Source organism: Dermacentor albipictus, chromosome 7 (assembly GCF_038994185.2).
Source record: "Dermacentor albipictus isolate Rhodes 1998 colony chromosome 7, USDA_Dalb.pri_finalv2, whole genome shotgun sequence".
NCBI classification, from domain to species: domain Eukaryota; kingdom Metazoa; phylum Arthropoda; class Arachnida; order Ixodida; family Ixodidae; genus Dermacentor; species Dermacentor albipictus.
In genome coordinates this window covers 88,809,842-88,837,063 of record NC_091827.1, presented here as the reverse complement: position 1 = coordinate 88,837,063, position 27,222 = coordinate 88,809,842, and the positions used below count along the sequence as shown (strand labels likewise).

Genomic DNA, 27,222 nt, shown 5'->3' with positions numbered 1-27,222 from the left:
TGTGTGCAGCAAGGACGACGCCTAGCGTCCGATAGCGATAGGCCAACAGATGTCCGCGTGTCTATTTGCCTCGTAATGTAGCAATCGTGAAACAAAGCACTGTGGTGCTACCATAAATACGAAATGGTGCGACGAATTTGGAAAATTGTAATGGTGCCAGCTATAACGTTTGTAAATGAAATTCTGCGCTATAAATCAGAAATCTTGTCGGGGTTCGAGATGTACCAAAAGCAGTGGGCCCACATGCTCTAGGGGCCCACAACAAAACCTCAGTTGAGGGAGTGCAAAGTTGCATGCATTGGGCTTCTTTTGAAATGTGAGACGTGCAGAGCAAGATTAGCTTTGAAGAAAGGCTAAGGAACATGGATGAAAACAAATGGCTGACTAAGGTGCACAAATACATGTCCCTCCATAGCGTGGACGCGGAATGCAGAAATAGGTAAACAAAGTTGCCAACCAAGTACAAAGTGTATTACAGCGCCAACAGACAACCTGATGTCCTTAAAAAGGAAGTCACAGAAAGAGAGATAGTAAATTTCATGCAAACCATGGAAACAAAAAGAGCCATGTATATTTGCAAAAACGGCACAAAAAAATCACGAGGGAAAGTAAGTGTAGTAGCGCAAAGGGGAGTGGCCTTGCTCTTTGAAGCCCGAGCTGGCTGGAATCCACTGTAGATGCACTAACCTCATGATAAAGTGAAAGTATTAGTCTGTTAGTAATTTCATGCGACAGTGAGAAAGAGCAGCACTGAAAATATTAATGCGTTAGTGCCACTACGAGTCTATTACAACCAAAGAACATGCACAACATTTATACAGCATCATATCTTCAACAAACTCCACAGCTTCAAGAAGCTGCCATTGTGCACCTGCCACTGTAGATGACGTGGGACAGTCAAGAATGTTGTCTGTCTCATGCGCTGGAAAGTGAAAAAGGAGCCGTCGAACTGGTATTTCTTCATTTAATAAGTTTAAGAGTGAAACTTTCATATAACTCATATAAGCCAGCTATAATACAGTTACCTTTCACATTGGCAGATGGATCATGCAGAAATACTGGTTGATCCTGGACTATGGTATTTTAGCGAATGTTCTTTTTCTGTTGGCATGTGCTATACAGCCAGAAATTAGGTCTTCGGATGTTATGTAGATGACATAGTTTCAGGACTTAGAACACGCAACTCACAGAGAAGGTAGTCAATGTGTAAAATATAGGTTGAATTCAGTTAGACGACGTTATGCAAGCACCACCCCCACAAGTGACGTACGTCACACGCGCACGCAGGTGCGAGGGAGCAAAGCATACAACTTTATTCTCCTAGGCCGTCCGCCATGCGCAAGTCCATTATTCAACTAAATGAATGTTTGAAGGTAACTTGCTTCAGAAAATGCGCAAAGAACGCCTTAAAAACAAGCAGAAGACACGATAGCTTGGGATTGTTATTCGAAAGTACGAGAAAACATAATTCTGTTACGCGGAAACTAAAACACATCCCCCCTTCCAGCTGCCGCCTTTTGGGTGAACACGCCACTAAAGATCCAAACCAACTAGAGACTAACAGTTTTTCTGTAAAACATTTTTAGGAATTACATAGTAATAAGATGTCTGACTGCACACTACTGCAAAACGATCAAAGTGGCAGACGGGCTGAAAAGAACTTACGCTCCAACAACTTTGATAAAAAGAACAGCTTGTGCACTAACAGCAAAGCGCATACAAATTCAATTGCTGACAGAAGAGCCCGTGGCTTTAAAAACAAGAGTCTGAAAGTCTGGAGGATGGTGAATGCTACGCAGGAAAGATGTAATATTTGTCGCTTCTATCTGCAACACGAAAACAGACGTACTGAAGTAGAGGCGGTGGGATTATGCTAAGGAATATCAACATCACGGAGCTTGAACTTCAGTGGTGCGCTCACACACCGATGCGAAAGAAGCTGATCAAACTCACCAATCTGATATGACATCAACATAGCATATAGAAACAGATTAATTGGTTGAATCACAGTAAAAATTGGCTACATGCTCGCTGCCGGCTTGTTCTTGCGATATGTCGGAAGGAGGTATTATCTAACGTATTACTGCTTGTGTTGCTCACTGGGGCAGTAACTGATTTAATAATATTTCGGCTCTGATACAACTGCCCTTTTCACCATCAAATCAAACTGAAAAGAGTGCGCTTGTGTATCGGTAGGTGATGAATCGAGTGAGCATATTTCATCGAAAGCCTATCAGGACGTTCATAGTAGACATTGCACGCGCTGGGCAACACAAGTAGGGCGTCCGAGAGCTGCAGGTGAACGTAGGTGCCCTTCCTCAATTCGGCGAATGAGCAGGCTACGAGAGCGACAGTGTAAATGTGATGCGCTAAATACGAAAAAGAGAGAAGCGTCAAGCCTGCACTTGGTCTCCCTTGACGTAAGATAGAACGGCGCACGCACTTATCGGAAAGAACAGAATGTTTCGCTAAATCTAAGCTGTCTGACTGCGATACGTAGGCGTATTTAAGCGAGCTCTTTTTCCAGAGCCATAGCTCATAACTTTGTGAATGGTGCATATCGCTGAATGAATGTCGCACCTTCAAATAGCTAACGAGGTGGGCAGCACAGGGAGAGAAGCTTTTGACTACCTCGACCGCATGTAGTTCCTATTTACTAGGACATCTACGTTGCGATCGTACTGCGATGCGTTTTCGCACATATGCGGACGCAGTGACCTCGTATTGTAATCTGTGAGGTGTAAAATTTTCCTAGCCTACTGGCTATAGTTAAAGACACTATTCATTGCCTGTTCCATCTATCAGCGCCTCTGGAGTGACCTATCTTCTCAGCTTATGGTTCCGCTCTCTTACTCGTTGTCGGGTTTTGGATTGAATTCTGATATAAATGACCATTGACGGTTGCTTTTGATCGCTGCCGCATTCGTCATAGGTGCTTTCATCAGAACTCCAATTTGCTAACGCCGTCCTAAGCGATGCGCGTCTTTTGTTTGCTCAGCTGCAAAATTGTCTGTTTGTGGCACACTCCAAAAAACTGTAACTGAGCCGGCCATAAAAGAAAACAAAGCATGGTATGAACTAGGTTATGTGCGTTCACACACATTCTATATTAACATGCTAATTCCCATGTAGTCTCGTTAAGCACAGCTGAAACGAGAAATGCGTACCTCGCTCCTTTTTCGCTTACTTATTCATTGCATAGACAAGGGCAAATAAGAGAAACTGAATGTGGTGCGGGTGCACAAAATGCTATCCCTAAATCTTCTTTTCAAAACTGAATGCATGTTGTCCTTTTTTTGTGTTACTACTTGTGTGTGGGCAAATTCCGAAGTATGCACCCAGTACACTTAGGAAGGCAGCAAAATACAAACGTTGACAGCGTACATATTTTTTCCACCGTTGCCAGAGGAAACGTGATGCACAGGAACAGCTGGCCGTTCTCTCGACCGTTGGTAGGATACGCATAACCCATGTTCACGTCATCCACGAACCTTGGAACGCTATGCTGAAGCCACACTGCGCCCATGTCCATTTTTTGACCTGCCAAGAGCACGCCTGCAACATAATCAGGAATGCCAGTGGCTTATTTTTTTTTCTTTGCTGAACTCCAAAGACGTATCTGTGGTAGATTATGAAAAAAAATTTCCATAAAGTTGAAGCTGCAATGCTCCATAATTTTCCTCACTTGGCTTCGAAGTTACCTTGAGAGATGGGCACAGCAACATAAGTGAATAAAATTCAAGCTCTCATGCAAAACACTGGCCAACACGGTCGACATTCTGTACCAGGTGCTGTTGCTCGCAAGCAAAAGTAGCCTTTAGTTAAAAAGCTCAAGAGATGCCGCCTACCGACAGCCGCGGCGATCAATTCCTATTTCAAAGGAGATTGTGCCACGACTACGAACTTGGACAATCTTCCACAAAAAGTTGGCAGTCGCTTTAGCCTACGCTAAAGAGGATGAAGGCGGAAGCCTGCACGCTCCCGATATATTCATTACATTATTTTACATTTTCATTCTATTGCGTGTTTACTTTCTGTTGTTTTTTTCCCACCGAAGACTGTAGGTTCGAGTGCCCTAATTACCTCTCCCTTATTTAACCGTGTTTTAATGAACTTCGCCCTAATTAACACCGAAGGTAGTGGGTTCAATACACGACCTTGCAATCCAACTTGGAAATATGGCCAGTTCGCCTATATCTCTAGGTTGGATCCTGGGCTCGGGTGCCTTTGTCAGCTTCGCCTTAATTACCACCAACGGTTGTGGATTCGACTCCCAATTTCGGTGCCATAACACCAGACAGCCAAGTTTTCGCAACGCCGGGCGGTGAAATTTCCGTCCCATGGGCCCTATCTAAGGATTTCGCCTTACAATAAAACACAACTCCGCCGGTGGGTTCAAACGATTGCAACAACTGAAACGACCGTACCTACGAGACACTGTGTGTTGTACACGGGCGTGGCGGCTAACTCAAAAGGAGGACAAACAGCCCTCTCAAGTCCAACACACGCTGAGATCCAAGTTACTCACAGCTATCAAACGGAATTTACAGACCCTTCATTATTTGAGCTGCAGGCTACACACGATGCGACAGAGACCCTTGTCAACTTACTTAACATATACGGAACCCACATCTATACTAAGAGCCTTGGCGTAGTTAATCATCTGAAACAAGTAACAAAAACGTTGTGTATTTGAGGAGATACACAAAATTCACAAAGTCTACAAGTGTGAACGTTGCTGTCCACTGAATGCAGACGCATGGTCTTGACCACCACACTGACCTTGTAGGCCGCATTGCTCACTCTTTCTTGACACCCGTAACCCTTCCTCTTTTCCTTCCCTCTGACCCCCGTTCTGTTCTCATTGCCCGCAAATTCATCCTACACGCGTGCCCTCAACCTCGCTCGTGTCTGCTCCTTTCCCCACAATCTTTATCGTGCGGAGGAAGTCTCTCTCCGGAGCCTTCGGGCCGGTGCGGCCCTTACACCAGCCATCAATTGTGCTTGGGGTCAACCATACGAAGACATTCTCCAGTGTCCGGCGTGCAGTTCCCTCGCGTCTGCAGCGCATGCCGGAACCTGCTTAGGACGTCCTCTGGGACAAAGACTATTCGTGAAAGTGTTCTTAAATGTGTGAAATCGCACAGTGATCACGTTGAAGACTGTGGAAGATGGATAACCGACAACAGATTTTATAAGTCACTGTTGCAGTATCTCTATGAATCGGGCCTGCATGCATATGTTGAGATCCATGGTGACGCTGTTGCGCGTGGCAACCCAAGCGATAAATCTCCAAATATTGTTTCTTAGTGTCAGCTTAAAGTAACGTTTAAAGTATTGTGTATGATTTTCGGCCAAAATATTATTTCGCTATCATTTTCGATCACGTACACTTGATTAAAATTGGCACTCAAGATCAACATTAATGTTTGTACCATAAATTCATGAGTGCCTATTTAGCCTACAAAATGTAGCTATTGATTTTTTTTTACTACAGGGGCACTATTCGTTTATAACTGAATTTAATTTTCGTATGTGTCCTTTTTTCTCACTTGCCTGCCTTTGACCCGAACTCAGCCAGCGGCACTTGCTTATTGGAGGAGACCAGCAAGTTATCGGTAAGTCCTAATTTTTTGCAACTGACCTCTGACGCGTAAATTTCGACCAGCGCATGCTGGCTGCGGGAAGCTGAGGAAGTGCTATTTGCTCGGACTTCTGGCATGCCTTACCGCTAAAATACAGTCACATGCTCTATACCCTGTAGCACATAACTTTCTATAAATGCGACAGCCAAGTCGAATTTACGTCTAACCTACTCCATTGAAGGGTTTTGGGCAAGAGCACCTAGGACTTCAAAGAGCAATGCACAACTATACTTTCTTTTTTTTATTAATCACATACATGCAGGTGCACCGGAGCCCATGGTACCACTTGAATGTCAGACAGCTGAGGAGAAGGGGAGAAAAGCCGCTGTTGTGCAGCTTGACATTGCTCCTATTCCCCCAAATAAGTCAATCAACAGTGGCGGAAAACACACGAAATAACAAATCGAGCAAAGCGCCACATATTTCGCGCAGAAGTGTTCGCAAACAACATGCCAGGGCCGGCATCAACCTAGAGAAAGTAAACCAAATGTCGTAACAAAGAAAGCAAGGAATAAAGAGACGGCAATGGGTCGAAAAGTACAAGGAAAATATGTCGCAAAAATACTGTTCTACCATCGCTATACGAGATATTTTTTATAACTCAGATAAAAAAACCTGTTCAGAGTTTTTGGTAGTGCTAGAATATGTGAATATTCATGATGTCTCGTTTTTGTAATAAGTGAAATTTAGGACGAGGTTTGCATTGTCAGGTGGGAATACTATTCTGTGATGTACTTGCGACTTATGCAACTGAAGAGGAACCGTTTCATAATTGCACATATATTTTATGACCCTAATGCCTTTGAAAAATTGTTCGAGGCTGACGAGTATGATACACCAGCCACTATTCTGAGTGCGCCTTCTTGCAATATTTCTAGCCTAATATTTGTTGTTCTTGTAGTCAGCCATAATAAATGAGAGTAGTTAATGTTTGAGTCAAAATGAGCATAGTATATCAACAGCTAAGCTTATCTGGGCAACATAAAGTGCAATTTTCTCAATATACCTACAGTTCGAGAAAGCTTGGTCTCTAGATGTTGAATATGCATGTTGTATAGCAAGAATTGGTTAGAGAAGATTCCCATCGTGTTTACATCCCTATTTCTACTATATTATTAGACAGAGAACGACGATTGTTCATTGAGCAGCTAACATTATTTGCCTGGATTGATATGGCTTTCGTTTTCGTTTTCTTTTTAAATTTGTCATTGTAAATAAATGTGTAACGCCCAACATCGGCATTGTGATGCCGCCGGCAAATTCACGTCTGCCACTCAGTTCTTGGGATTGCTAAGAAGGCGAACACGTCACCGCTAGACCTGAAGCAGTTGTCTCTGCTTCACCTGCACAAGTTTTATTTTGACCGCACACACATGTACGCGCTTGGCTCCACCGACTTCAACAGCTCCACCGGAAGAGTGGTTGTTCTATCGGATGTTCCATCGGATTGTTCCATCTTTGCAGTTTAAATACTCTCACAATGACATGTCGACAGCAGCAGAACTTGCGGATTTTCAAGGTGTACTCATTACGTGCTCCAGCAGCCACCAAAACCGTTGGGCCATTTTCTGCCATCCGAAAGCAGCCTTACAAACTTTGCAGCTTGCCTACGTCATGGATTACAGGAGTAGCTAGTGTAGAAAATAATGCACGCTCATCACCACTCGCGCGAGGGAAGACTCGACATAGTATTTCAGTGGTTGCCGATTCGTTGCGGAATTCTCGGCAACGGCAGAGCAGATAAAGCTGCTCGCTCGGCTCATCAAAAACATCAGTGGGTGCCTATACCACTCTCAAGAGCAGATTCCGCGCAGCAACTTCAATAACTTGCTCGCCACATCGCACTGCCACCATGGAATTCATCGGGTTTCGTGACCTCACGCTTCCACTCTGTTTACCCTAACACACAACTTAGCCTGCCACCTGTACGCTACCGTCGCGAAACAACTTTACTGTGTCGCGTGTGGTTGGGCGTCCTATTTACAAATTCCTATTCCTTCCTAATAGGAATGGCCAACAGTGCGGCGTGCAATTTTTGCGGGTGCGATGAGACTCTTTAGAACACCTTCTGGTTCAGTGCCCATTTTTTGACGCCCAACGGCGTAATCTACATCGTTAACTCAGCCGATTAGATAATAGAGTGCTCTTTGGACGAAAGGACCCTGGGACCATGGCCTATATATTCTTGCATGCGGACATGCACATTCTTGGATGCCCAAAATTCACTCTCTCTCTCTCTTTAGCCTAACACACAACTTCGCCTGCCACCTGTACTCTACCGCTCTACCGCACTTCTGCAGTTCTTGAAGGCTATTGGACTGTACGAGCACTCGTAACAGTAGACATTCCTCTGCGACTGACTCTGTGAATGACTGACTCCTCCCTCCTTTTTATCTATTCCCCTTTCCCCACCTCCAAGCGCAGGGTAGCCAACCGGACACGTCCTTGGTTAAACTCCCTACCTATCCCTTTTCGTTTCTATCTTTCTTCTTTATATAGCTTTCTTTTATGACCGTGTGATTTAAGAAGGGAGAAATCATCTACATCCACGGTGTCTAATTTTTTGATGCAACTTGCTTTTTAGAGAACATTTCGCTATAACTCTCTGCAGTCGGATAAGTGAAGCGTTTTTCCTTCTGAGAAATGTAGCACGAACCCTTTGTGTGTCCTTGTCTTGTGCCGTTAAAGTTGTGTGGCAGCTGATCATTGTAAGCCAAGTATGCAACTTTCTGCAAAGATAAAATTATGATGAGTACTTCAGTATGAAAATTTATTCAGGCAGATTATATGTGCACGTTGTTGGTCTTTTAGAAGTACCTTGTCTGTAGTATCACAAAAGGCTAACCCCTGATGCGTGCGTGTGCGTGCATTCAGAAGATGAAATAATCATTCTTTCACCGTACCTATTAGCTTTGTACAGAAAAATATAAAGACATATGCATATTTGTTGCACACGTTTAAGTCTATGTGAAGCGAAGCTTAAGTAAAGCGGCTAATAAAATGCTCTACAACTAAGCGCCACGTGAACAAATATCTTGACTTTCTGCCTATGCAGCATGTAATCGCATGGAATGTTTATATTTTTCCAGAATAAAGCTCACAACTTTACCGTCATGCAATGTTTATGTTATGTACTGCAACATACCCATTCTGGAAGATTATGCAAAAACATGCAGGCACCCAGTGGAATTTGCATAACGAATGGTTAAATAAAGAAAAAGTAAACCAAATAATATTTACCATTCTATGAATAGATGAATGTGCTTTAGAGATATCTGCGAGCCGAAAATATGTGTTTGGCTTTTGCGTAGAAACCGTAGTAGGGCATGCCTATTCCGGACGATTGGCTAAGAACGGGCACAAACGCAGTGTCACGTGCTGAGTGGCTAAATGTAAAAAAATCTATTAAATCAAAGAATACGTTCAATGTAAAAGATGAGTCCATTAACAGATATGTCTGCTTTGCGATAAGTGAGCAGACATTACACCATACCTTTCTTCCTCGATTTCTGGTGTCTTTCTTAAACTATATAGAACATTAATAATGCTTCGTGGCAAGTAGCATGTTTCTAGACCTTGAGCTGGACAACGTGAAGAGGTTCACATTAATTGCACAAGAAATCGAAATACATAACCGACTAAATACAAGAATGGACGAATGTACTACTTGCCATTTTGTTAACTATCTTACGGCACATATTGTGATTGATGAAATATAGCCGATGAGTTCGCAGCGCGTATTCACGTGGCCTGAATCTTCTAGGATGGCACTAGCTTCGACATACGAATTCCGGAATTGTGTGACAATATACATGGGCGTCCTACTTACTTTTGTGCTTCAGTGCATAACACTGTATTTTGTTTAAAAAGTAAGTGGAGTAACAGTGCACGTTTAGCCTATGCTTGATGGCGCATATATCTCGAAACACGTGCCATTCTCAGAATTAGTTCCAAGCAGATATACCACGCAATCTCGATGGTTGCGATTCGTAAATTGCAGTATGTGCAATAAATTAATTATTTAAAACAAAACTAGTGAGTATTTGTTAATTAATGAATTATGCATCGCGATTTCTCGTGAAGGTAATGTCCGCTTCAGAAGAACTTCAGTTTGGCCTAGTTGGTATTTACTGCAAATCATATTGACCGCAGAAAGGACGGGGACAGAGGAAGAAAACATATAAACAGCACGGGCGGTAGTTCTACCGCCCGTGCTGTTTATGTGTTTTCTTCCTCTGTCCCCGTCTTTATTGCGGTCAATATGATTTGCTGTAATGTCCGCTGCTTCGGGTAATGCAGCTCAAGGAATATAATTAGGCTGTCTGTAATAACGCTCCGGGTATTAAGGGTTTATATAGGGAGGAATTTTTCTTACACTGATCAGGGGTGCGCATCCTTTGTCAGTATCATCATCATCAGTAGCCTGGTTACGCCCACTGCAGGGCAAAGGCCTCCCCTATACTTCTCCAACTACCCCGGTCATGTACTAATTGTGGCCATGTTATCCCTGCAAACTTCCTAATCTCATCCGCCCACCTAACTTTCTGCCGCCCCCTGCTACGCTTCCCTTACCTTGAAATCCAGTCCGTAACCCTTAATGACCATCGTTTACATTCCCTCCTCATTACATGTCCTGCCCATGCCCATTTCTTTTTCTTGATTTCAACTAAGATGTCATTAACTCGCGTTTGTTCCCTCGCCTAATCTGCTCTTTTCTTATCCCTTAATGTTACGCCTATCATTCTTCTTCCCATAGCTCGTTGCGTCGTCCTCAATTAAATAGAACCCTTTTCGTAAGCCTCCTGGTTTCTGCCCCGTACGTGAGTACCGGTAAGACACAGCTGTTATACACTTTTCTATTGAGGTATAATGGCAACCTGCTGTTCATGATCTGAGAATGCCTTTCAAACGCACCCCAGCCCACTCTTATTCTTCTGATTATTTCAGTCTCATGATCTGGATCCGCGGTCACTACCTGTCCTAAGTAGATGTATTCCGTTGCCACTTCCAGTGCCTCGCTACCTATCGTAAACTGGTGTTCTCTTCCGAGACTGTTAAACATTACTTTCGTTTTCTGCAGAATAATTTTTAGACCCAGCCTTCTGCTTTGCCTCTCCAGGTCAGTGAGCATGTATTGCAGTTGGTCCCCTGAGTTACTAAGCAAGGCAATATCATCAGCGAATCGCAAGTTACTAAGGTATTCTCCATTAACTCTTATCCCCAATTCTTCCCAATACAGGTCTCTGAATACCTCCTGCAAACCCGCTGTGAATAGTATTGGACAAATCGTATCTCCCTGCCTGACGCCTTTCTTTATTGGGATTTTGTTGCTTTCTTTATGGACGACTACGGTGGCTGTGGAGCCGCTATACATATCTTTCAGTATTTTTACATACGGCTCATCTACACCCCGATTCCGTAATGCCTCCATGACTGCTGAGGTTTCGACTGCATGAAACGCTTTCTCGTAATCAATACAAGCATACAAGCGTTTATAAGCCACACGTTCATATAACCTTTCTTTATATATCCATAAATATATCCCCCGAGATGGCGACCGACCCAACTGCGAGGAGCCATGCAAGCACGCCAAACTAGGGAAAGCATACAAGGAAAGCTTAGCTGTAAAAATAGAAAGCAGGTACGCACATCCGTAGACCATGAAGAAAAGTTGGCGCCAGGCTATTTGGGTCTGGCGTACCGTGATGGCCTTATACGTTTCATATACCTACTCCATATCTCCTCACTATACTCCTCTGAATGAAGGGACATAATACCACTAACCTTTCCACCGATACCGATACACCGGGTTGAGAAAGGTGAGCCACAGTCCATAATTAGTTACAGAGACATTACGAACCATTATAAGACGGAGAGGCGCCGTTACCCCGATCCTCACAAATCGCTTAGCAGAGAACAGCAAGCGATCTACAAGCAAATAGAGGCAGGATCGTTCCCGCACCCTTACCTCTAAAATATAATGTACCCGGAAAGGTACGAGGAAGATTGTAACTTCTCTAAAGCTCAGTTAGGCACGCTCCAACACGTCATTGGAGTATGCGATTTCATCAAGGCGATCCCCCCACCTCTTAACTGCCCCGCTACCCTACCCCATCCCTCATCCACCGTTACCGAGGGATGGGAGACCTTGCTAACCAGCACGGCCCTGGAAGACCAGCTCGTCCTGATCTCCAGGGGCCAGGCGGCTAGGGAAGCATATGGGTCCCGTGAATAGGCAATTACTTCCATCGATGGCGTCTAAGAAGATGTCGACCTCGGCTCAATAAAGTTGTTTCTCTCTCTCTCTGTCCACCGATAACTACTCTTCGGAACATATTAAATTGCAATATCAGAATCACTCAAGTAGACATCGCCGCCACCGCTGGCTATCTCCCTTTGCGATTGAATAACCCCTGTTTAACGTCCCAATGCACGAGGTCTGTGAGAAAAGCCACAGGGTAAGGATCCAGATTACACTTGACCACCTGAAGTTCTTCAATTTACGAAGTTAACCGATCTTTTCGCACTACAAGTTTTGCATTACCTCTCCAGCTCCATACGTCTCCACCAGCTAGGAGCATAACGGAAGACCTCGTGCTCATCGGCAGGACATAGCCAGTAATCTACAGCCACGGCTACCTGTTACCTCCGGCATGCTGCGCCAAAAAGAATTCACAACCATCAATGACGTGGGAGTTCTTGCAAGTGAAGTCGCACACAGCAAATGGGACGAGGCCAGCGAGGTCTGTGACGCCTTTCGCAAACTAGACGCTTCAAAACCTTGTTAAGAAAGAACCACAACACCGACGATAGATCATCGAGTTGACCGAAGTCCTTTGTTGCCAAGCTATCCGAAAGTCCCCTGCAGGGGCGTCTGCGTCATCAGGCGTTTGGTGCAATGCGACACCACGTACCCGAGCACGTGAGGGTTGGATCCTCCCGCGTGTAGCCGTGCGCGGCTTAGCCGTGTCCGGGGAAAAGGGGATCTTGGGCATTGAGCCGAAGCCGGGTGTTTGGACCTTTATGGGCCCTAGGTGGCAACACGCCTTTTTGGCCTCGGCGTCATGTAAACGGCACCCCCGGACTGACTCACCGGGAGAAACTCGGTAGTTGCATGTTCCCGTCCTCTTCTCGAATCTCCGCCTTTCTCTCATATTTTCAACCTTTTCTGTCCTCTTTTCTTTTCTTTTACTTACAATTTTACAGACAGCAAGGGTTAACCTTGTGGCACATAACCAAGCTAGGGAAAACACGAGGAAGGCGGGACACGATAACTAAGACGAGAACAAGGTTATGTATATTACGTTATATTATATTGGGCTATAGTAGTGTCGTAAAGCTGGTGTTTCTGGGACCTTTGTTTTCTATGGTTTCAAGCGTCCCCTTGTTGTGCTCCACGGTGGGTGGCTGGCGTCATTACCGAAAGAACATTACAGCGAAGCTGTATATGGCTAGCCGATTCGTCCGTCCGTCCGTCCGTCCGACGTCTTTGCGCCGAAAACTCCTCCGGCACAACGCCATGCACATGCGCGAAAAAGAAAAGAGAAAGGTGCGCGATTTGCTGTGCCAGTAGTGACGTCGTTGCTCTCTGTCGCAGCCGAGTGCTCCGAAATGTGTAGGCCACGCGTCATACGTAGTCCTGAGGAGTACGCAGCTTTCGATCTGCAACGCCGCGAGCAGAGCCGGGAACGAGCTCGATTACGACGTGCCGATGCTGCTGCGTCCCGGGCACAATAACAGGCCCGTGCAGCCACGCGCAAGCAGCAACTGGGTACCGAGCAGCCGCCATCCTACGAAGCCGTCGTTTAACTAACCGTGGGGATTAAACCAGTGATAAACACCGGGGCCCCACGTTGCAGCTTCGCTGGCTAGCCATCTGTACAGAGTGCAAGAGCCGTGATTTTTTATGCCTTTATGTTTCCCCACGCTTCCTGATCGCCCCGAGAAAAAGGGGCGCACTGAAGAAGTATTTAAATTCTCTGGCAAACAAATACAGAACTTTCTACGCTACCATGTTATCCACAGCGAGAAACTGGAAAAAGACAATGAAAGTCATATTTCTTTTTCTGGTTTCAAAGTGTTTGGAGGTAAGCATTGGCACAGGCTATAAAGCTACGAAGTTGGCCAGCGGTGACCACCTCTTGGAGCTCCGCGATAATTAATAGCACGATAAACTAAAGAATTTAGTAGCCTTTAGAGACGTACCAGTGACTAACTCCGCACAGTGCAATGAACACCGTCTGTGGCGTAATCTCAGATGACGACTTGATCGAACTGACTGAGATTTAAATATTAGAAGGTCGGATTGACCACAACGTCATACATGTCAGCTGAATCTAAATTTAGCGCTACGGCAAGGAAATCCAAACGAAACACCTTATCCTTGTATTAGATTCAAGTGTGTTTCCTGACACCATCGAAGCAGGCTATGTAAAAATCTGGGTCAGGTCATTCATTCCCCATTTTCTCGGATGCTCTAGAAGTCACATATTCGGCCATAGTTCACAGAACTGCCGGGGCCGACTCGCAAGTGGTAAAGGCAGCGTGAATGAATATTCAACTGAATCTTGCGAAAGTACCATACACTGTGTGCACTGCAATGGGGAGCACACCGCTTACTAGCGATTTTGTCCGTCATGGAAAAGATAAGCAAATCCTCCCAAGTCCGTGTGTGCCTCTTACACACGATAGAATATTGGCCAAGAAATGGGTGGGTTATTCCAAATCATCATGGAGCATAAGTTTCCGAATATCTATGGAATGGCTAGAATGTCGTCCATTAGAGGCTCGCAAGAAAAAAACGTTTTCGTTTACCGTACCATCAGCAAGTCTCACTACACCTCACAATGTTCCTAGGTAATGACCCACTCTTTGACAGTGCGTCGGTCTTAGATTTTGTAAACGACTTTGGTGTACTACATGTTGTACACCCAAGAGATTCGTAGCACATACTCTCAATGGAGGGTACTATTACACTAATAGGCTTTTGTAGATCATGTCCTTCTAGGCCCTTGCGTTCGAGGGTACTGCTGAGGGGTTAATGCTACTGAGACCCACATATTAATATTAATTATGGGGTTTATCGAGCCAAAACCACTTTCTGATTATGAGGCACGCCGTAGTGGAGGACTCCGGAAATTTCGACGACTTGGGGTTCTTTAACGTGAACCTAAATCTAAGTACACGGGTGTTTTCGCATTTCGCCACCATCGAAATGCGGCCGCCCTGGCCGGGATTCGATCCCTTGACCTCGTGCTCAGCAGCCTACCATAGCCACTGAGCAACCGCGGCGGGTACCCACATATTCTGTATATCATTTGCCTCATTGCATATCTTTTATGACGATGGCACGTCTCATACCTCTAATGTCATTTTCATTGTTTTAATGCATATCTATTCTACGAACTTATATTTTTGGGCCTCTATACAGCTGTATGACATTTACCCTTCAAAATTCACAGTTCATGCTTCATTAACAACTAATTAGCATTGCCTTGGCGTTCTTTGGCCAGACAAGGCCCTTGTTCCAATAACATCCATCATCATATCCGAAAATTGCGAGCCTAGCAATGCTTGAGCAGCAGATGCAACTACAGGGAAAAGATTTATAGGTTGTGCTTAACGCATAGATTCTCTGTGTATGAGCTTTGACACTTGCATGACGCAATAATATAAAGGGAACCTGATTACAAATCTGTGCAGCGTTCGGCTAGTTGGTTCAACTTAGATGTTGTTGGAAAAAGCGAGAACAGAGACAAGAAAGGCACCACACGAGCGCAGTGTGGTGTCGGTTTTGTTTCCTCCTCAGGCATGGCACAACACAGAAAACTGCTCCCACATAGACGCGATCCACGCGCAAAGCCTCTCAAAGCACTAGGTTGCACAAAAATGGGTATTGTATGATTTCGCGTAACGCACGCGTCTGAGGTCTAATTCGTATACTACTTGCAATGTGACCCAACTTCTAATAATAAATTCTTATTCTGATTCTTATTCTGATACTGTCCTCGGGGAACCTGGTGCAAGTCGGACAATCTAGCACATTTTTTTATCGAGCCTTAACTTACGTTAAACACCCGCTAGCCTGTCCGGTCAGTCAGAAAACGACGCATGAACCCCGGGGAGACAGGGAGACTGCGTTGCTTAAAGAAGACGGTCACACCTTCTATACCCATGGGCGGAAGAAACGCCGTCGTGCAGTAACATAAATGTAGACATTGTTAAGAACTGCCAGCTGCAGTGCAAGTTTGCCAGCCATTTAAGCCACCGGTGGCAACTTCATCTTCGAACGCCGCCGCCAACCTCTAGCCACGGCGTGACTAAGTCGACTTTGTGTCGGGAACAATACGCGCGTCCTCCACTCTCCGTCGCTTCAGCTAGGATGCGCTTGACGAAGCAGGCTTTGTACTGAAACCGCCACCGTTACGCTCTAACGTCGTCACCGTTGTGACTAAATGAGATCGGCGGGCCAACTATTGTTACCGAACTCCCCAACGCGGACCTGATCTGCTATGAGTGGGGAAGTTGCCGCGGGAACGCAGTTCAAGGCTCCTTCCCACGCGCCGATCAAGACGCAAGACTATGTGCTACCCGGACACGCTACCCGGGTTAGCTCTGGTTTCTACGAAGGCCCTCTGACGTCGGCTCCGGACCATGCACCTGTGTGTGTGTGTGTGTGCGTGTGTGTGTGTGTGTAAGCCGCCCCGGTGAGAGGCGGCGTGTTTACAATGACTGGACGAACGTTTCCGTCCCCTTGGACTCAAGGGGGGGACCGAGTGCTTATAAGCCGCTGTTGTGCGGATGCTCGACACTTTTCTTAAGCAGTCATGTTAGACTGAGAAACTCTCTCAAGCAGTCGTGTTAGACTGACGTACCTTCTCTCGCAGTCATGCTAGACTGATGAACTGCATTTAAATACTGCAAATAAGCCCTTATTCCTCGTTCTCGATGAGAAGCAGCCCTTCCCTTCATCAACGTCCACAGCGTGGATAAGTTGGACGACGGCATGGGCCAGCTACCTTCGAATTCTTGCCGGACTCCAATCTTGACAACGGGTTACGAGAGATGGGATTGAGCCCCCAATCCTGACAACATATGTAGCGCCTACTAGCTTACTGCGACAGGAAGATGTGTTATCGCTAAACTAAAAAATTGGAGGACGCTTAAGCTTCGCCTTCAAGAGTGGGACGCGACAGCGTTCCCGTCGACCCGCCAAGGGGTATAAGACAATGCGCTACGGCACAGCAATCACTTACGATGCGCCCCGCATCGGACTTAGCGCCCACCTATCACGCGGTGAGCGTCGAGCAACGCAGCGTTCGGCGCGGCAACGAAACGTGCGCCTGAGCGAACGAAACGAACCAAAGAACTCGGTGTCTCGGAGGGGAAACGATCTACGCCAGCCAAACGTCGTGATCGGCACGGGCAGAGAGATAGATAGTAATCTAAACCGGGAGCACGGCGAAGCGTCGTCAGGGGAGAGGGAGTCCCGCGACGCGCCTGGCAGCGGTCCCAATGCGCGCGCGGCGCGCCTCCTGTCGGGGCAGCGCCGTACATTGAGAGGAGGGGGTCTTCTGTGTTTGCCGCAAGATGGCTCTGCGTGTGCGGAAAGCGCAGAAGAAATGCAGCGGAAACGCACTTCGCAACTCGTGTAATTGTGACTTCTGTACGTTACATGTTCATAATTACCGATATACACCGCAGTATAACTTTCCACGGCTCGTTTCGAAGGCAACACCGCATTCACTAGAGGCGCGTTTGCACCGCTTGGAAGCATCGAACTCGTGGCTGAGTGGTAGCGTCTCCGTCTCACACTCCGGAGACCCGGGTTCGATTCCCACCGGGCCAATCTTGGAAGTTGCTTTTTATTTATGAAGCGCCTGCCGTGATTTATCGCTCACGGTCAACGCCGCCGACGCCGACACCCGACGCCGACGACACCGGCTTTTCTGCGACACGAGCTCCTTAACGCTATCGCGTTAATATGTCCAGCGTCTTTGGCGCAGCTGACATGTCCGTCATTCAATCGCACCGCTAAGGAGCTGAACATATGCTTCTGTCATTATTTTCCGACGTCACAGCTGGGGCGCCATCTCACGATAAAAAAGTTTACGATGGTAACAGATTTCTTGCAGATAAGATTGGCAGACTTCTTAGCTTGTATTACATTATCCTAAGCAATATAAAATATGAAACAGCAACAGGTAGCTCACTGATGACTTTTTATACATGGGTGCCAGGGTATTTGCGATTGGGTTGTCTGATTTGTGGCCAATATCCCTCGGCAACAAGGTCCACCTTGAACTTCTCGATTCGCTGTCATAGTACGCCATTTCTCCACCATTGGGTTGCTTAAAGCTTTCAGCATTATGCTTTGTTTTTGGTATCTTGTAGACAACAAACCTGCGGAAAAAAAGTAAATGTGGAAATCACGTCAGAGCTGAGCGACAACTACGCAAATCCTGAGAATGGTATATATGAAAAAAGTTGGCCCTAGCAATACCGCGTGCCGCATTACTCGTAGTATAAAAGAAATCGGACGCCTTATCTTAACCGGAAAAATAAAGCGCTAGGGGCGACAACGATGCGTTTAGTGGCATTCTCACTATCTGTCCTTATTGACTTGATTACTAATCTAATCATCCGCAACCATAGGTAGGCACAGTAGGCGGATACTCACCCACAACTATTTTAGAGCGCACCTCTTAGGCGGCCGTTCCTGCGATGAGCGTCGGCGTTCCTGGCATAACGAGCGAACGAGCACAGCCAATACATGAGAGCGAACGCGGCGCGCAGCGGGGACTGAAAAAAGCTGGGAGAGAGAAGAGGCGCTCGGATTAAATGCGGTGAGGACGATGTAGTTAAACACTCTCAAACGTCGTAAAGTAGCGACGCTCTCCGCCTCCGCCTTCACTCCTCGTTTCTCCTCTATTACACGCTCCCTCCTCGACCGTGGCGCCACCTTCACCGCTCGAGCGTAGCAGACGACCTTTACCAGAGTGTATGCACACTATTAGATCTTGCCCTTGAGTGCGGGAATGGGCCGACATTGACGATGATATTGAGAACTGAAGGTTTATTTGCATTATTTACAGTAATAAGACAAACTAATGAACAGTCATAAAATCATCGACGGCCGGCGGCAAATCGGACGCTGCGGCCCGTTGCAAAAAGAGCGAAAAAAGAAACTCTTCTCCCTGTCCCTCGCTTTTAACCACTTCGGTCTCTCGGGGTCACGTCATTCTTGGCCATTCGTCAAGCCAGCTCACGTGTCATCATTTTCGGCCAATGGTAGTCGCCCGTGTAAGTGCCGTCACATTCGCCCAATGGGGACGCTCCAAGGGCTCCATTGTCCGAGGGTTGAGTGCCTCCGGCGTCGCCTCCTCGCCTGGAAGCGCTCAGCTGGAGGAGACGGATTGTTCTCGAACGACTTTCAAGAGCCCTAAACAGCTTTGCTCGGGAACAACATCAGCTACCTGGAACCGTGCAAGCCTCCCGTTGCACTTTCGGGAAGAGTCAATCAGGGGCGAGGCAATAGCTCGACATACGGCGCATGAGGTTTCCAAGCTGTCTGACGGGTCCGGTAACGTGGTAGACGCGCCTCGGCGCACCATAATTAGAATGCGACGGCGATTGGGTGTGGTCGGGGAACTTGAGTGATGCCAGGAAAAGGGTTCGTATCCAACAACGCATTGCAAGTCGGTGCTCTTTAAGCGTTAGCGTTGGCTTTGTAGCTCTGAGTAACTCCGTTTACAACATAGAATTTCTATACGGATGGTTATACAAATTGCGAGACGACAGCTTTTCTTTCCCTGTTTTGATAACTATTTCTTCAGAAAGTATCTGAACGAGCGCTAACGCTGTGCCATGACGACTCCGAATGTATCGCGTGCGCTACAATTAGGTAGTCAACATTTGTCAAGAGCGTGTCGCAAGATCTTGTTGCGAATAGCTGCTAATACCAAATTTACGATCGAATACCAACATCCTAACCTCCAGCAAGCCCTCAGTAGCCTAACTATTCGCGCCGTCCTTACCATGTGAATTCACGGCGCGTATCAGCTATGACGTACAAAGGCCGACAGAGGGCATGAATGATCCCTGCTGTGAAGGTTAGAAAGAGTATTACAAGCTACAATGCCGCCAACGTGCGTGCTTCCCAAGCACGCGCGAAGGCTCAGAGGTCGCCGCTGCTGCTATTATGTTTATTGTGCCTCAAAATCGACAGAAATACGCGTGACCAATCATCGAGTCGGGATTCTGCGTATACAGAAAACCAAATTACGAAATCAGTTTTTTTTAGTATTCGTTAGCGATATATTGCGGTAACAGCGCTGCAATCAGGCTCAAACAAGAGTATTATTTTTTCAAGTTATTGACTCATCACGAATAACGTTTCATCGTGCGTTAGCTACTCCGTTCATGAAATGACGTACTTGTCGCGAACCGAGTTGCACTAAGGTGTATGCATTGAGGACGGTTGCGCTCGCTCCGAAATAACATTTGCGAGATATGACCTTAGTGAAGTTATGACCACGCGAAGAATTGCCGCCATATGACGCGGCCGAAATTGCGGTAAATGAAATAATGCAGTCGTTCATATTGAGGCATCATTTGCTGTCTCATTACGTGTGTCTCAGAGACACAGTGGTCGAACAAGCTAACAGTTGAACGAACGACTAAGCGAACCATGGCTAAACAAGCCAGTGAACGAGCGGACGACGGCACGTTTTCTTTGTGAGTGCTTACCCACCGCATCTTAATCTACATACACTTTAGAGCTGACACGAATTAACACGTACGTCTCAAAGACTTATGATGCTGTCGTTCGACGACGATCGCGGTTTCAGGAGAGCAGCCAAAATTTTCCATTGTATCGCAAATGCAGTGGGCGACCGCGAATGAAGAACACGAACAAGAGAAGCAAACAAAGCTATTCGCTCAAAGGAACGCAAGTTAATAACCAAAAAATGGAGAGTTGCTTTCCTAAGATGAGCTTTCAGAAGGAACTCGCTCAATCCTAAAGGTTTCGCAATCACGTTTCTGCACGCAGCCTCTAAGAAAGCCGCTTAGAATATGGCGAAAGCGCTAGACGAAAGCCGTAATGCGGCGACGATTGCTAGTGTTACGTTTCGCCTATGACGTGCGCTGTAGCCGGCGCGGATTCAACGGACGCCGGGGCTTCGTTCAAAGCGGCGGACATTTTGGCCCGTTCGGAGCGGCCGCGACGCATCCCCGCCGAGCGCGTCCCGGCATGTTCAGTGCCACGTGTCTTTGTGTGTGCGTGTGTGTGTGTGTGCCCACGCTTGTCAAAGCGCGGCAGCCGGGGAGAGGAGCTCCCCCAGTGTGAAGCGAGGAGGTCTGACCGGCGCCGGCCCGTCTGACGCGTCACCTCCTTGTTCCAACGTGTCTCTCAGTCCGTCCGTCGCCGCTGTCACGTGACGTAGTCCCGTGACCTTCCCTCTTGCTCTCAACTCCGAGAGTATAAGAGCAGCTGCCCCCGGACGCCAGGAGAGAGGCTCCGATTTCTTCTGTTGAGTAACGTGCTCTCCCGTCTCTCTACTTCGGTCGACCTGACCGCCCGCTCTTTGCGATGCTAGAATAAACAAGTTGTTCTGTTAGCAGCCGCCTCATGCTTTGCTGGGACCTTCGGATGCTTCCAGTGTGCCCCAGGCCGCCAGGCCAACGCTACCCTTGGGGCTTGCGACCCAGTTGCAATAACGGGCGTCAGCACTGAGGTTCCGACAGCTGGTGGCAGCGCTGAAATTCCAACAGCCGGTGCCATCGGTGCGGATCAAACACTAGGTAATGTCACTGAAGTAGCGCGCATCATCTGGGAGGTTTGTCGGCGGCGGCTTCTGTGACCCGTGCCCACGCGTCACCCACGCGCTAGGCCCACATGCTGGCTCTCGCGATCACCAGATTAGCGATGCAGTGGCGCCACACTTCGCTCCGTTTGCAAAGTGCCGCACGAGACCGATTGTCCACGCAAGCCAATATATCGCGAAATGAAAACACGTATAGAGCTGCGCTCAAATTTCCCATTATAGAGTATCGCAATCGTCGGTGAATTTTTGGAGGGGCTATGTACTCATTCACACTCACGTCCACTCACATTCGCTGATTGTCACTCACGTCCGTATATACTCTCCTCGACTTAAAATCACCGCCAACCACTTTTGCACACTACTTAGTTTGCCAGCACTCACTCCTGCTCGTACACGCTATCGTTTATGCCCACTCGTGACTTTTCTTCATCTCGCACTTGTGAAATAAGTGTGGAGCGACGTCAGGGACGGAAAGGGGTGGTGCTCGTGAGTAGAGCTGTGCACGGGCCGCAATTCTGAGCCCGCGCCCGGCCCGGGCCCTACACTACCACAGGCGGCCCGGTCCGGCCCGACGCTAAAGAAGCCTGAGTTCGCCCGGCCCGGCCCGGCTCGGCCTTAGGCCGGGTTAAGGCCCGGCCCTGGCCCGGCCCAACCTGCAATAAGGCGACGCGTCAAGATCGGGGAGCCCGACCGGTCCGTCTGAGACATGGAAAGCCTTGCCCGAGCCCGGCCCAATCCCGAGTAAGAGAATCTCCAAATGGCCCGAGCCCGGCCCGCGGGCTGGGCCGGGTTCGGGCTTTCGGGCCGGCCCGAGCCCGTGCACAGCTCTACTCGTGAGTATGAAGACATATGTGCGCAACGGTTGTTCTTGCGTCATGTCCAGATGATCCAAGTGAACCACTGTCTGCTCACGTCAGCTGCTACGTGAAGTTTGGTGGTGCTGTTAAGGCTGGCTAGGGCACATTGTTAACCGATTTATCCCTTTAATGGTGCCTCTGCTCTGTCTGTAACTAACAATCTTACACCATAGAACGGCCTTTCCACAAAACACCCACACAACGCGTGCTTTCAGTTGCCATAACGCCATATTCTCTAGAGGGGACAAGATATGCTATTACTCCCATTGCTGAAAGCCATGCATGAAAGCGCAATTCATTCCCGCAACTAGCCATTTCCGCTAATTATCGCCAGGCTAACATACAGCTACCTTTATGCGCTATATGACCTCAACACTGCGATTCACTCGAAAGGAAGAAAATAGTGAACCCTGCTCTTGTTAGAGAGAAACGGCAATATATCCTAGTTCTGCCCTTAAACAGGGTAAATTTTGACCCTCATGCACTGTAGAAATGACTTCTCCTTCTCGAAAACCAGCATAGCCGACGCCAGGCATGCGAAAAGATAGATGCTTTATGTCTTACGCATTGCGCTCCTTCTTGGATAAGAAAAAACGTGCGACGCAAGCTCAGTGTAGATTATCGATAATTGCGAAGAAACAGTCCGGCCTAACTTTCGTTTGCACATAAAATGATGCGGCGGATGCAAGTGAAACACCGATAACTTACGAGACTTAAGGAGCCTTCATACATACAATGCATTATTCGCGCGCGCGCGCGCGCGCACGCACGCACGCACGCACGCACGCACGCACACACACACACACACACACACACACACACACACACACACACACACACACACACACACACAACGTTAACAATGTGCTCTGCGTCACCTGGATTCACATTATATCTGACAAGGCAACAATCACAATGCACCCGCACAATACAAGCACATCCAGTTGGCTGCGAGATCGAGCGGAGTTGCCGCCTGACGGACTCGCTAAACCACGCATAGTTTGGCTGACGCGTCGCCTCCTCTATAGCCACTACGTGTTTACGTACACGCGTACGACGTGCATACACTTTTTTCCGAGGTTGTAGCGTAGTAGTGAATTCTAGTGTGCATTTCCTGAAGATGTAAAGGAACATTTGGCCTTTCGCTGGTGCGTTTGCACTGTAAAAATATTTGGGACATCACGTGCCGAGCGCGCGATACGTGGTTGTAGCACCGTTCATTTTGTTCATGTTATATCAATTTTGTTGTCATTTTGTGTTCGAAGCACTTTACAAAATAATTGTAAACATTAGAATTTATTGTACACAAATTTATTTATTTATTTATTTATTTATTTATTTATTTATTTATTTATTATACCCTCAGGGCCAAAGTCATTACAGAGGGGTTTGGGTAGTATAGGTCACAAAGACAATCAATACAATACAGCGAATTTTGTTAGAACCTAATTTCAACATTCTCCAAAATAAACGAAGGTTGTTAATACATCGCGAAGTCGTTGATTATCTTCCATGGCTGCAATATCGGGAGGGAGCCGGTTCCATTCGACAGATGTCTGGAGAAGCTATGGCTGAAGAAAAGCATTAGTATTATATTATATCTAGTATTAAATTACGCAAACCGAGACCAGAGGAAAAAGAGACCGGTCTGCAGTGTGCCTTTCGCATAGCGGGTCATTTCGACTGTTGGATGGAGGTGGCGAAAATAGAGAAAAGGCACGACGCTCTTCGCGACGTCGTTATTTCAGAGCAGTTTATGAGGGGATGCTCACCTGCGCTGCAATTATTTTTGAAAGAAATAAACTGCAAGAAGTTGAGTAGGCTGTCCCAGAATTCTGACTGCTTTTTGGAAGTCTAAGATCTCTATAATTTGGGCAAGGACAACCTTTGGAAGGACAGCATGACAGAAAGTAGTCGCAGTTATGACAGGAAGGGTTCGTGGGCCCAGGGGCTCAACACACAGTGACGAAGACGTGACGACCCGACATTGCGTTTATCTGCCGCATAATAGCGTGCCTATGGCAGTTACCAACACACAATACACATGAACACATATAACACCTAGAAAAACTTTAAACATGCCTTCCCGGCGCGTATCTAATAGTCCGTGGCTATGCACTAGAGTTCATCGACTTCAAGTGTTCGTTGTCACTCCGCCGGCGACTCACCGACCCGTAGTACGACGGCGAGGTTTCACGGTAGGGTGAACGGCCGCGGCTGTGTTGGCAGGCGAAGCTGCCGCCCCCAGGCACCATGGCAGGAAGAGACCCACCCCTCGCTCTGGCTACGCGGAGCCTGACTTCCCCGTTCGCTGCGAGCTCCGCTAGTTCCGACCCACGGTAAGGGCCGTCAGCACGGCTGGCAGCCGCGAGCGCTCTATCGCTGTGTGGGTGCGGCGGCGGCCATCGGGCGGGGCCGCACGCACGGCCAATAGGGCGGACCGTCAGCCGCCGGATCCGATGGTTTCCGCACGGCTGCCCGAGTGGGCCATTAGGCGCTCGGGTGCGGGCTGGCCCGGGTGTGTTCGGTCAATAGGCAGGTACCAAGGCGCACTGGTAGCCGTCTCGATCCCCACTGGAACGCGTCCCACCAGCTCCTCGCCGATCCGAACTTTCTCCCGAACCTTCCGAAATCGAATCCCGGCACGCGCTCCCCCTCGCGGGCCACGCCCCCGCGCACCACCGTGCACACTTCTTTTACTTCGGCGTCCGCTCGTCCCGCGCGATTGCTCCACTCGTCACAGCAATAAAAAATCTTAGAAGCGACCAGTTAAAGCGCACAATCAGTGCATTTTGTGTAATAAGGAATGCGATCGTGCATCTTAGTGTTGGACACGGACGAGAAATAGCTCTGGTTCTGGCTGGTCCAGCGGTAAAACCAGTTTATCTGGCGGAGCATCTGGGATTCCAGAAAACAAGCGTCCTGTATACTGTCGGCTGATTGGCCTACCCACAGGACGGTACCGGAAAATAGGCACTTCGTGGTACAAGACGGGGAGCACGTTTCAGTCGTGAATACGACATTGACAAATATTTCTACTGTCTCTGATGTGGAGACTTTGCCCGTGGCCAAAGGTTGTCTCGAGGGTAAGGCCATAACTGTGTTCAAAGATACTGGCTGCAGTACTGTAATTGTTCGACAAGGACTCGTTCCGGAGGAAGAGATTACAGGAACAAAAAGCTTAGTATTTCTGTTAGAACCGACTGCATAATTTGCCAGAGGCAGCAGACATTCAAGACATGGCTTTCTTCACAGGCACGGTGAGTGCCAAGGGCATGTAGAATCCCCTTCATGGTGTGGTGTTGGGGAACGTTGGGGGTGTTAAGCCAGTTGCTCAAGTAAACCCACATCAGCCACAACTTCATGGAGCAGGCCAACCAGGTAGCACCACAAGAGACGTAGACAACTCGGCCATTTCGGCGGTACGTCCTGAAGCAGAGGAGCCCCAGCACTTTCTTGGGAGTCATCGGAAGTGTCCTCAAATTTCATCCACGAAGAGAGAGACGTCACCAGAAGACTTGAGCTTGCCGCTTTGCCAAGTAGAAGAGCAAAATGACTTACAGAGTGATAACGCTGCAGCTGCAGAGGGAGCAGCTCTAGCACGCCCCACAACGAATCTGCCGATACTGAACTTTCAGCCTCCTCTATAGACTCTCCATAACTTGCAAAGAAATGAAGAGCCCTTAAGACGTTCCTATCAGAATGTCGATAAAACAATTGTGACAATCATGAGACTCGTTATTACTTGTCTGAACGAGTCCTAAATCAAAGACACAATATGTTATGTGGGAAGGAGTTAGAACAGCTTGTTGTACCCGAACAGCTTAAGGAGAATGTCCTGAAGATGGTGCACAAAGGAATTCTCGTCTGCCATCGAGGAATATCCAGGACAACTGAACGCATTGTCGCCGAACTTTACTGGCCATGTGTACAGTCTGAAGCGAAGTAGTTCGTGAAGTCCTTCAATGTCTGCCAACCGACTTATCCTCGTCACCTAGTCGGTGAAACACTTTTCTCCCGCGACGGCATTGACATCGCTGGCACCATCGCAACTCAGCCCTGTCAGCGCCATTGGCATCGTAGGAGAAAATATTTTAAGCGAAACGACCTGACCACTACAAAAAACCACAAGGAAGGCACTGTGTGTGCCGTATAAACTGCCACCTATGGCGATGCTATAAGAACTTGCACACGTAACCTCACGAACGCGGCACTCTGTGTTCTGTTACGTGTGTTTATTCGCCACGCCCTACCTCACCGCCGCGTCGCTCTTGAAGTTGCGGAAGTGTACTAGGAAGACAGCATTTGAAGTGTGCGCTGGTAGCAAAATCAGTGCACGTGTCGATGTGCGGGGCTGAAAGGCGCGAGTGAGCGCGTGATTGGTTTGCGGGACCCGCGAGATCGGCTCGAGCGACGGGGCCGAAAAGCTCAGCGGAGCGAGACAATAGCAGAAGCTCTCGTCGGCCACTGCGGATTGAACAGTGCGCCACGTCCCGACGTCCCCCGTCCTGCCCGTGCTGAACCGGGCTTTGTCTCAGCTTACAGCGCTGTCCTCAGGGGCTTCCTGGCGGATCCTGCCATGGCCGAACTTCGCCCCGGCTGCTGACGCTTCCTAAACAGGCTGTGTTGCGGCGTTCACCGCCGTGCTGATCTGGCGAGGCCCGGTTGCGCGCCGGCTCCTGTGTTGCCGAGATGGGCCGCACTACGGCTTTCATCACTGTTCCTAACCCGCCTAGGCCAGGCTGCGTAGCGTCGTAGCGACTTGCGGCTAATGCTATGTTCACACTACGGTCGTAACGCGCGTAACAGCTCTTTTGGCGTATCGAACGTAACGGCTGTAAAAAACGTTACGGCAGTTAAGCCGGCACCTTTGTTCACATTTACTGCTGCTTA

General features: G+C 47.8%; 1 protein-coding gene across 1 annotated transcript in view; it reads right to left on the bottom strand.

Annotated features, from left to right (window-relative positions):
- Positions 1-27,222, bottom strand: part of LOC135916776 (deoxyribonuclease-2-alpha-like) — a 74,373-nt gene that overhangs the window by 34,705 nt on the left and 12,446 nt on the right. The window contains exons 2-4 of the mRNA XM_065450218.2: positions 17,858-18,047; positions 8,302-8,374; positions 3,385-3,555 (exon numbers count right to left, since the gene is read on the bottom strand). Of these exons, the coding sequence (XP_065306290.1) occupies positions 3,385-3,555; positions 8,302-8,374; positions 17,858-18,047 (434 nt within the window). The remainder of the gene's footprint in view (positions 1-3,384; positions 3,556-8,301; positions 8,375-17,857; positions 18,048-27,222) is intronic.